Here is a 12559-nt window from a genome sequence, read left to right on the forward strand (position 1 = left end):
TGATGGGATGCAAAAATCTGTGGTAAAAATATTTTTGAATGAATGAATTTCAAACTGAACAAGGCTATTTATAACAGTCATGGTGTACTTGTAGTCTGTAGGCTCTCCAGGTGCTGCGGAGATATCTTTATATTCTGTTTGGGTCATATTTTTCAATCTGTTCAGTTTTCCCGATCCTCTGTTACATATTTCCAACAGTTATATCACAGTATTTGTTGCAGAACAGCTAAAAAGGTCAAGGAGCAGGCTTAATATACCGAAGCTGCAAGTGGATAAGTCTAAATGTTCAATTGTTGGGTTTAATAACCCACACAATTAATTGCACCGTCCCCCAGCATTAAAACCTCTTCGAAGTGCCTGGTTAAATTTTGTTTTTCATGGAAATGTACCCACATCAGTGGGGACATTCCTCTTTGTTTGGGCGAAGCACTTAATGGACAAGTTATTCAGGAACTTCCCCCAGTATCAAGAAGGATTTGCTGAAAGACTTAATCTGATTAAGGAATCAGATCTTTCTGTCTATGGAAACGACGGATGCAGCAAAGTAGTAAGCTGCAAATAATGCTAAAATGACAGCAAACTTTATTTTAGACATGAATTTATTTTGTGTTGATATGACGTCCTGGCCATCGTTTTGATAGCAGAAGCAACGTGCGTTCTGCTTATGTTAGTGCTGTACTGCGTGTTTTGAACAGTATTATTACATAAACAGCTTTGAATAGTTCTTGTCTTGTTTCTGCACCAATAGATAATTGTATCTCTGTTATCAAACTGCAAAAATGCCCGAACGGGTTGAAGAGCATCGCTCTTTGCCCTGGAAGGGTGCGGGTTGTGAAGCCCCTCAATAGCATTTAAAGAGACCACACCAAAATGAGTTGCCCTCAGACGCATCTCAGAACAGGGGTATAAGAGGAGCCTGTGGAGCTACAATAACAAGGAGTTCAGACCAAAGCATTGCAGTTCCACTTTATACACTCACCGGCCACTTTATTAGGTACACCTTGGTAGTACCGGGTTGGACCCCCTTTTGCCTTCAGAACTGCCTTGATCCTTCGTGGCATAGATTCAACAAGGTACTGGAAACATTCCTCAGAGAGTTTGGTCCATATTGACATGATAGCATCACACAGATGCTGCAGATTTGTCGGCTGCACATCCATGATGGGAATCTCCCGTTCCACCACATCCCAAAGGTGCTCTATTGGATTGAAATCTGATGACTGACATTCGAGTCTAGTGAACTCATTGTCATGTTCAAGAAAACAGTCTGAGATGATTCGGTTTTTATGACACGGCGTGTTATCCTGCTGGAAGTAACCATCAGAAGATGGGTACACTGTGATCATAAAGGGATAGACATGGTCAGCAACAACACTCAGGTAATCTGTGGCGTTGACACGATGCTCAGTTGGTACTAAGGGGCCCAAATTGTGCCAAGAAAATATCCCCCACACCATTACACCACCACCACCAGCCTGAACCGTTGATACAAGGCAGGAAGGATCCATGCTTTCATGTTGTTGACGCCAAATTCTGATCCTACCATCCGAATGTCGCAGCAGAAATCGAGACTCATCAGACCAGGCAATGTTTTTCCAATCTTCTATTGTCCAATTTTGGTGAGCCTGTGTGAATTGTAGCCTCAGTTTCCTATTCTTAGCGAACAGGAGTGGCACCCGGTGTGGTCTTCTGCTGCTGTAGCCCATCTGCCTCAAGGTTTGACGTGTTGTGCGTTCAGAGATGCTCGTCTGCATGCCTTGGTTGTAATGAGTGTTTATTTGAGTTACTGTTGCCTTTCTATCACCTCGAACCAGTCTGGTCATTCTCCTCTGACCTCTGGCATCAACAAGGCATTTGTGCCCACAGAACTGCTGCTCACTGGATCTTTTCTCTTTTTCAGACCTTTCTCTGTAAACCCTAGAGATGGTGGTGTGTAAATCTCAGTAGATCAGCAGTTTCTGAAATACTCAGACCAGCCCGTCTGGCACCAACAACCATGCCACGTTCAAAGTCACTTAAATCACCTTTCTTCTCCATTCTGATGCTCGGTTTGAACTGCAGCAGATTGTCTTGACCATGTTTACATGCCTAAATGCATTGAGTTGCTGCCATGTGATCGGCTGATTAGAAATTTGCGTTAATGAGCACTTGGACAGGTGTACCTAATAAAGTGGCCCTGCCCCTCCAGGTGAGTCAGTGCAGTGTAAAAAGGTGGAGAGACTGTGTCCTCTTGAGATCGGTTTTCCTTGTACGCAAACTGGTGTTGGTCTAGTGTAACTGAGATGTAGCTTTTAATTTGAGAGAGGACCCATTTTTCAAAGCACTTCATTACTGTTAGTGTGACTGCCACAGGACAAAAGTCATTCAGAGAAGTTGTGTTGGTTTTCTTTAGTACCAGCACCAGGGTGTACCTAATAAAGTGGCCGGTGAGTGTATAGGCCAAGTGTGAAAAGGAAGGATTTAAAACCACATGTCTCCTTAAACGTTTATTAATTGTCTAGATTTAAATGTTAACAAAACTGTTATTTCAATTACCTATGTATTATTACTCATTTTATTATTGTTATATGATTCATATATATTTGTTACCATTTTTATTATTATTATTAATTTAGATTATTCATTATTTATGCAAATTTTTATGCATGTAGATAATAATGCCCTGGCTCTCAGTATCGTTTTGATTTGCTTTAGTTGTCCTTATGAGCCAATTTAAGCAGACTGGAACCCTTTGCTTTGGGAAAACAAAGGCTGTTCAAGGATCAGAGTGGCAGGTAAGGCATGACTCAAGGGCTAATGACCTGCCAGCCAAAGATGCTGTGAGATCACTACAAGGCAGTCAGATTGTCTCCGTTACACAGCAAGACGCTCCGCTGCCGCCGTGAGCACAAACCGTTGGCAGCACTCTGGAGAGCAAAAACGCCCAAATATTAACAGCCAAGAAACATTGAGTGAGATGGGATAAATTTAGAAGAAAGAATCTGAACCGAGCTGAAAAGAAGTAGTCTTTGTTGGGAGAGTTTAACAAAGCTTCAAAGACATGTGGAATCTAGATGTCACATTTTGGTGTTTATTTTTTTCCTTTCAGGTGCTTAAAAACTGTTTACTGATCAGAGCAGCCAGCTGATGGGAGACAGAAGAGAAGCTCGGGGGGCTCTGAGCTGCTCTGTAGCTACACTGATGCCAAGTCGTTGGCGGTTTGAAGGGGACACCTGAGACCGGCGTACCTGAACAATGCACCAAGGTGTAACCCTAAACTTAGACGTACCCGCTGTTTATCCCCCACGCTCTCCTTGCCTTGTTCTTTCCCATCATTCTCCTCTCATACGGCTCCACAAGCTCGTTTTCTCTCCATAACCTGATCTATTCCAGACAGATATTCTATCAATCTTCTTACTCATTGGTACCCTTGTCCCGTGCTTTCACCTTCTGGGCATCACTAACGCACAGTCAGAACATTATGGTTTGAACTGCATTTAATCCCATTTCCATCATTTAGGGGGAATTGGATTCCTACCTCACATATTCCTGCATTATTTTCACACATGCAACAGCTTAGAGGAATTGTCCTTTATACAGCAGCTGAAGACAGCAAGCAGTACTATGACTCAGTGACGCAAAAAGCACCCATGTCACCATGGAAAGGCAGCACTATGGTGCTGTTGCCTAGGCTGTGCTATCCAATACAAGTAGGACTACAAATTTTTAGTGTTAAAGCTGCAAAGGGAGAAAGAAAATGAATAAAATGGAAGAAGGGTAGGTTTAAGAGCAGCTACGCCTTCAGAGGCTTCACTTCCCTCTCCTGTCTCACTGTCTGAGAGACCTTTAGTCAGCATCTTTAACACTCCACCTATATTTGCACTCATGTCGCTCCAGCCGAAAAAGCACCCTGCAAGGCCTGCACATATTCCCAGAAACATGTACTTAGATTCTCATTGTGTATCATCTTTTTTTGGTGCACCAACAACTGTAACTGTGTCTTTAAACAGCAAGTAGCACAAAGCACCAAAAATAGCACAACGAGTTGCAAAGCAGACCTGCACTATTTGAAGAGAAGAGCAGAGAGGAGGACGCCGACGGAGAGCAGTAGGAGGTACAGAGAGAGAAAGAGAGATGACAGGGAAAAGATGGCAGAGGGAGACCAGTTCTCCAGGATTTAGGCCTCCCCGCTGTGGTTAAATTCAAGTTTCTCCTGCAGTGTCTGCAATCTGAACCCAAAAGCGAAAAAGCTTAACATTTCCATATCTCATTTCTTGAAAGTCATTTCTTGTTTGCTTAAGACAATCTCCCACAAAGCAACCATGTACCATAGCTGTAACTACAAATCAAACACCTGTAAAGCAAATACAGGGGCTTTCAAAACTGTATATAACCTTAATAGGAGGTCAGGGCTTTGTGATGGAAAATAACACAGTCAAAAATTCACATTTAATGTGACATCTATCCTCTACAAATAAATTGAAAATCTGTTAGAGGGAAAATATATAACATAAAAACTGCAATAACCTAGTTAAATAATGGTGCACACTATTAAACTAATACCTTGCTGAAGCAAATTTTGATTTCATTTCAGCCTTCAGTCTACTTTGATATGAGTCTTTCAGCCTCCCAAATCCTAACTAAGTAATATTTTCCCTTTCTGCTGTGCAATGGTTCTCCATATTTATCAGAATGTGACAAAATCTCTTGTTCAGAGCCCTCTTCAGGTGACCTGGCAGATTCTCTGTCAGATTTTGTTCTTACATTTTTCTCAGATTAAGTTATTTTTTTGTTGATTTGAATGCATATTTGACTCACTGTAATAGAAAAATAAAACCCCTCTTTAACATCTGTTTTCTAACGGACACCTGAAGGTTTTGGTTCAAAACTGATTGGTATTTAGAACAAGATTTTATCCACTTTGACAAAAATGTTAGATTAATCTGAAGAAAACTAACCCAGTGATGCTGCCACCACCATTTTACACTGAGGTTATGGTGTATTTTTGGTGATGAGCTTTGCTAAATGTCCCTTTTGGAAGTTCAAGTCTGATATATTTAACCCTCATATTTTCTCACAAGGTTTTGAAAGAGTTTAGGTGTTTTCTTTGGAAGCAACAGACCTCTAATTTCACCCTACTCCTTCTTCCAGACATACAGGAGAAAATTGTCATGTATAGAACTAAATCAGTGCTAAACAGAAATTCCTCCAGCTCATTTTGTGTAAATGTCAGGCCCTTGCCAACCCCCGTGGCCAGTTTCCAGTTTGTAGTTTTATCAGTTATGCACAAATATCCAGTTTAAGTATTGCTGCATTTTTGTACCCTGCTCCTGACTCATACCTTGACAGAAACATTCATTTGACCCTTTGTAACTTCTCTGCCCACTATGGCTTTTGCTAAAAGATGCACATGAGCAAATGTCAAGAAGATCCTCCTTGAACAGCTGAACTTTTTTTTTTAAGTGAAACAGATTCACTATAAAGGCTCCCACAGAGTGGGACATACCTGTCTCTGTGGACATTCACACATACTCGAAGCAGACTCAATGACTGTATAGTGCTTTATCAAGTCCCCATAGACCCCAATGCGGTTCACACTACATTCAGTCATTCATTCACACATTCATACACCGACAGTGGTGAGCTACATTGTAGCCACAGCTGGCTCGGGGTGCACTGACAGAAGTGAGGCTGCCATACACAGGCACCACCGAGCCCTCTGACCACCATCAGTAGGCAAGGCGGGTGAAGTGTCTTGCCCAAGGACACAACGACTGAAACAGACATAGTGGGGGCTTGAACTGGCAACCCATTGGCTACAAGACACCTGCCACCATCGCCACGGTTGCCCAACCCTACAGATGTATGCCGGACAAGTCCACACGAAGCTCAATTTTTAAGACAGCGTCCAAACTGTTTTATATGTAACACCAAGCAGATAAGGATTGAGTTCTCTGCGCTGCACTGACAGGTGTGCAGTGGGAGACTTGGAAGAGAAGAAACTAGCCTAGGCATCTGGCTAGCTCATCATAGTTGCTACTATCCATTCAGAAGTCTTCGAAGTGTTTCTCGCTGTCTGCATGTCCTTCACCAGCGTATTGTATTCCCCTTCTTCATCCCTAGCCTGGTTTAATGACCTCATATACCACCTTCTTTTCTTTGTTTTGCTAAAACTACCGGGCAAATTAGCTCTTCCTCTTTGTCCAATGACACCATGGCAAAAAGTGTAGAAAATGTAGGAATTTGTCACAGGAAATGTATGAAATTGGCACGCTCGACAACAAAATCTCAAACGTCAAGTTCGTACCGAAGAAGATTGAAAGCTGAAATTGAATGAAAAGGTGCTTTAATAACATGTTATTATAAAGATATGCAGATTTGCAGTTTAAGTTCAATTGTACATACATCACAATAAAGATAAAAAAGTTCTGAAATTATATTTTATGGTCTCATTTTCTTAAAATCACTAAGACCTTTTAATGGCCACTGTATGTGCACAACATAATGCAGGTTTATTGCTGTAAAACAGGAATAAAAACAGAATACATGATTTGTAAATCTTGATTAACTTACATGCAATTGGATATACTACAACGACAAATATTCCAAATATTGTAAATATTCACTATTTTTGAATTTGATGCTTGCAACACGTTCCAAATAAACTGGGACAGGGGCATGTTTACCACTGTGTTACATCACCTTTCCTTTTAACATTCAATAAGCGGGGAACTGAGGACACTGATTGTTGAAGCTTTCTAGATGGAAATCTTCCCCATTCTTGCTTGATGTACAACTTCAGTTGCTCAATAGTCCAGGGTCTCCATTCTCATATTTTGCACTTCATAATACACCACAAAATCTCAATGGCAGACAGGTCTAGACTGCAGGCAGGCCAGTCTAATACCTGCACTCTTTAAGACACACTGTTGTAACACTTGCAGAATGTGGCTTGGCATTGTCCTCCTGAAATAAGTATGGAGGTCCCTGAAAAAGACAATGCTTGGATGACAGCAAATGTTGGTCCACAATGTGCAAGTTACCCATCCCATGGCCATAAACACACCCCCATACCATCACAGATGATGCCTTTTGAACTTTGTGCTGATAACAATCTAGATAGTCTTTATCCTCTTTGGCCTGGAGGACACGACGTCCATGATTTCCAAAGACAATTTAAAAAGGTGGACTCGTCAGACCAGAGCACACTTTTCCACTCAGTCCATCTCAGATGAGCTCAGGCCCAGAGAACCCAGCGACGTTTCTGTGTGTTGTTTATCTATGGCTTTCACTTTGCATGGTAGAGTTCCAATGTACTCTTGTAGATGTAGGTTCCAACTGTGTTAACTGACAATAGTTTTCTGAAGCGTTCCTGAGACCACGTGGTAATATCCGTAAGAAAATGTCAGTTTTTAATCCAGTGCCTCCTGAGGGATCAAAGGTCTTTTGATGATATTATGGATTGTAGATGATGAAATCCCTACATTCCTTGCAGTTAAGAAACATTCTTAAACTGCTGGACTATTTGCTCACACAGTTGTTCACAAAGTGATTAACCTCGTCCCATCCTTGATTGTGAACAACTGAGGCTTTCAGGGATGCTCATTTTATACACAATCAAGGCACTCACCTGTTTCTAATTAACCTGTTTACCTGTGGAATGTTCCAAACAGGTGCTTTTCTGAGCATTCATCTACATTCCCACTCTTCTGTTGACCTAGTTCTAGCTTTTTTAGAACATGTTGCAAGCATCAAAATTCAGAATGAATGTCTTTGAGTGTATTCAATTGCATGTAGGTTGAACAGGAATTGGAAATATTGTATTCTGTCTTTATTTACGTCCCAACTTCATAGGAATTAGGGCTTTAATTCTTAATAAATCTTCATAGTTTAATAAGAATTTAATAATACAAACTGCTCTCATTTCAAACTGTCTCCTGACAACAGCTTCATATTTGTTTACAGTAAAGACTCGAGAATCGTGTCAGTGTACATTGCTCTCGGAGAGAAAGAGAACAAATATGTGCTTTATTGCTCCACTTCAACTCATAATGTAATATGTAGCAGAAGAGTCTTGCAAATAAAAGTGTATTTTCAACCCTCTGGATGCAGCAGCTACTAAAGGCCGACTGTCTCAGAATGTAGCAAAGATCATATCTGGAAGACATGACCCATTAATTTTATCCAATGTAAGGACAGTTTTCCATCATTAAAATAATTAAGAGGGAGCAAAATACTCTCAGTTCCATTCCTGATTACAAAAAAACGACCAAGTGAAACAGTTCTAACCAATCTTCCATTAGACAAACATGAGTGGTAAAACTACATGATAAAAACATCCCAAATGTAATAAGCCTTTTCAATACAACCAGACTATAAATGTTATCATGTTTCTAGAGTCGTATTTCTAATCATTTCTAGACTCCATAAAGAACATTTATAACATTTTGATCATAAAATGAAAGCCACATCTCAAACTACTTAAATAAAGACAGCAAAACTCTTAAAATCCATTGGTTTTACTGTTGAACTCTGCTATCTCCATTTTCAATTTTTGTCAAAGGAAAAGAACATTTACAAAAGTTAGTTTGTATGTGATTTTTATATTGGAAATATAAATAGTTATATCATGATATAGCATGATATAACACAATTTCTAACACAAATTTTTCCCCCGATAAAGATAAATAACACAGTTATTGCCCATCTATCTTGGTAAGTGTAACTTTGCAAAATGTGGACATGCTCTGAACCAAAATCAGCTGATACCCTTTATTGACTAGAAGGAAAACATCTTTCTAGCTCAAAAGCAACATACATAATTAAACAATAAAAACCTACTGAAAGAACAATTACACCATAAAAGGTTTGATGACAAATATTTTTAAACAGTGCTGTAGTTCTTGTTTAAGATATGGAATAATGGTGAGAATTGGATAAGAGAGTTGCAATCCTCAAACTACTTTGATTGTTCGAGTTAATATCTACACATCATTAGCAAATATGCTGCATAAATAGATAAAAAGTGACATCAAGAGTATAAGAAATGAAAAGTACTTACTATTGCTGGACTTGAGGTCTCTGTGGATGATTGGTACAAACGCCTGGTTGTGCAGGTAATCCATGCCTGTTGCAATCTGCACAGCCCAGTTCACCAAAACTCTTGGGGGAACCTTCTTTCCAGCCAAAGCACGGTTCAAAGCTCCTTCTCTGGCATACTCCATCACCAAGCAAAGGTTTGGCTCCTTCAGGCACACCCCACGGAGAGCAATAATGTTTGGGTGACGGAGCATCCAAAACAACCTGGCCTCCTGCCGCACGCTCTCTGCTGTGACACTTATATCCTCATCTGGATCCTGCCTAGCAGCCTTTACAGCTACCTCCTCTCCACGCCAAACTCCTTTGTACACCTTCCCAAACCCACCAGCTCCTATCACCTCCTCCAGGGTCAGTTCTGAGAAGTCAATCTCCAAGGGGGACTCGCTTACCCTAACTGCCACCAGTCCCCCAACCTTTAGCTGCTGGTAACTAGCAGCATCTCCTCTTGTGACATAGTTACTTGGAAAGATACCCACTTTGTCCTGTATTTTTCCTGTCCACCAACCCTCATCCCCAGACACTTTGGAGTCTTTGGAGAGAACCTCAAGCAGGTCCCCACGTCGCAGGGTTAATTCCTCATCTGCTGTGGCCTCGTAATCAAACACTGCCGTCCAGTAAGGGTTGGGGTTTTTAGCTCCACATCGGCAATCAGGATGGGAATCTGGGGAGTCTGAAGATGAGACCGCAGAGGAGTTCCAGCTGGTTCCATTCTCCACTTGCAGGAACGGGGCAGGGGACATTGACGATGGAGGGGTCATGCTTGGGGGCATGGAGGAGGTAGTAGTAGTAGAAGAGGGCAGGGGGCCAGGCGGGATGAGGCAAGGGGGAGGCGGTGAGCAGCAGCCCCCGCAGCTGTTGCAGGACAGGGGGGTTGCTGTGCTACTCGCTCTTCCGTATGGATTCATGGCAGCTTAACTGCTGTTTGACTCTGTGGGCAAGCCCTGTGTCAACTCAGGCACGAAATCCACACGAGGCCCATGGGCTGAGACGAGGTGGTCTCGACCAACGTGAGGGAGTCCGGATCAGGGGCTCTCCCTCATCTCGCTTGTGAATTTGTGACAAATTGTTGACTTGCAACACAAAGTGCAGGTAACGTGTATTTCCAAAAGGTAGGTTCACCCAGGAGCAATGTACATCAGGTCAAACAATGACAGTCAGCAGGGCAGATCCATGACAGCAATTCCTAGAAAACAGCTTGTTTATATGAACTGAGGAGTTTTTTGAGAGCTGACACAAATTCTCAGTGGACTGGAAAACAGCAGGTATTCTAAGCTATTCTAAAACAATGATTGCCTTCTGTTTGATTTTGCATTAGAGGAGGCAAATAGTTACTGAATTTATGTGCATACCTCACAAGAATTCCTTTCTACGATTTAGGAAAGGTAATAAATAAAAATCTGAGCCTAATTATAACTTTTGGTTCATCCCTTTTGTTTTGTTAATTATAACCAATTAAAAATTAACCCTGAGAGCTCCGAGGCGGCTTTAACAGTCGTTGGGGCGACAATGAAGCCACAGCTGACTGTCAGATTAATTTCAGTACGGAAAACGAATTATTAGGCTGCCAATAACAGCCGCAGCCTGTGTATGAGCCGAGTGAAATCCTCTGTGCAGGGGGCTCACATTTTTTCTCATCCAGCCGATGCACCTCCCCCGCTTTCTGGGCCGCTTTCTCCTCTTCGTCGTGCGTGGAAATATCCGCCGATATATTCGCCCTACATCTCCACGAGCCGGTGCGGGGGTAAATCCTATCCACGCATGGCCACTCGTTAGCCGGTTAAGCGTCCCTTAAAGAATTTCGATAAAAGGGCCTTGTCCATTTTAACACAGCTGAGGGGGGATGAGGGTGACGTGCCGACGGCTGAGTGGCAGCAGGTACTCAGTGACGGCTGCGGGGCAGTGAAATGGCACCATGTTCAGCATCCAGCGCAGTCTGAGCGCAACAAACCCGCCTGCGTGCGTGCGCAGCGGCCTGCTTCAACCGCCTCTGCTGCTGCGGAGAAACATTAGGTCTGCTGCAACACAAATTCCTGTTTGCTGGAGACAGATAAATACGAGCATTTATCATTATCGTGTTGCTTACAGGATGGAGGGGTTTAAATGTCTTCTTTAGTAGAGATGGAGCCTGTCACACTGCTCAGTAGGTGGGAAATGTCAGCGAAGATTTGCATGAAGATGGCATGAGATCCGAGTCCGCTGTAGCCATGTTATTTTCAAAATAATAATAACAATAATCATCTAATACGTGTAATCCGTCTTCCGCCTCTGACTTCTTTATCTCACCCTGACGTTCAATGAAACCTAACCTGGACACTGAAAGCAGCAACATCCACAGTCGCAGGAGCGTCTTCATTAGAATCCGAAGCTCCAATTAAAAGCCAGATTAAATTAAAACGGCGTTTGTCCCTGCCGTTCAGTGGGTGTTATTCCGAAGCGTTTCATCGTATCCAAACGGGCTTTATCCTCCAAATAAGGCGGAGACTCTACTATTCCGCTCCCGAGCTCGGAGCTGTCAGTCCAGCGACCTGCATCCAAACACACCGGGCTGTGGGGTGCACGTACACGGGAGCGAGCGCCTCCGCCATTGTTGATCTTCAAGTCATCCGGATGGTTACAGCAGGCATTTTCACCTCTGTCCCTTCCGTCTCCATCCGTGTGCAAGTTTGCAGCTCACCTCAGCCTGGGCGAAGGGCGGTCCTGCAAGAATAATACGAAACAGTGCTAGTGCACTGCGGGTAATGTAGTTAAGAAGGTCTCTCTTCCTGACCTACATCATTTTGGCAGCTGATATAACAGCTTAATTAGTCAAATAAAGCTTGTAAAAACAAGGGATTAGTAACATTGAAGATATGTTATTTATTCAGCACTATAACAGTTAATATATCCTTATTTATTACAAAATAAATACCACAATAAAGTGCGCTGACATACAAAAAAATGAAATACAATCGTAGAGCTTGACTGCCCGAGCATTTTGTAGGGTATATATCCGGGTTTATTTTACAAATATATTACTTATGTGAAATTAACGATACATACTTGACCTAATTTGCAAACCTAATCAGTTCAGTTAGGGGAAGTTGTAGTTTAACTAACTGAATCCTGCATTTCTACATCATTTTAAAATACATAATCATACGACATCAAAATAATGTTTAAATCTAAAGAATCTGGCAATATACTAGTACTCACACGTATAGACACTGCCCTCTGGTGTGTTTTTACTGAAACATCCATCCATCCGTCCATTTTCTATACCTGCTCGGGGTACACCGTTGACAGGTCTCCAGTCCATCTCAGGGAAGCACAAAGGACAAACAACCATCCACACACCTATTCATACCTAAGGGCAACTTAAAGAGCCCAATTAACCTAACAGTCATGTTTTTGGACTGAGGGAGGAAGCTGAAACACAAATTCAATTCTGTGAAATTCTAGTTTTTTAATACACAGCATGCTTAAAATACAGGCGTGTCTTAGT

At 42.0% G+C, this 12559-nt stretch overlaps 1 protein-coding gene across 1 annotated transcript in view; it reads right to left on the reverse strand.

Moving 5' to 3' along the window:
• Window positions 1-11765, reverse strand: part of map3k10 (mitogen-activated protein kinase kinase kinase 10) — a 54607-nt gene extending 42842 nt beyond the window's left edge. Inside the window, exon 1 of the mRNA XM_047391211.1 lies at window positions 9041-11765. Coding sequence (XP_047247167.1) covers window positions 9041-9983 — 943 coding nt within the window. The 5' untranslated portion in view covers window positions 9984-11765. The remainder of the gene's footprint in view (window positions 1-9040) is intronic.
• Between the last annotated feature and the right edge of the window lie 794 nt (window positions 11766-12559).

The sequence above is a fragment of the Girardinichthys multiradiatus genome, chromosome 18 (assembly GCF_021462225.1).
Source record: "Girardinichthys multiradiatus isolate DD_20200921_A chromosome 18, DD_fGirMul_XY1, whole genome shotgun sequence".
Taxonomy (NCBI): Eukaryota; Metazoa; Chordata; class Actinopteri; order Cyprinodontiformes; family Goodeidae; genus Girardinichthys; species Girardinichthys multiradiatus.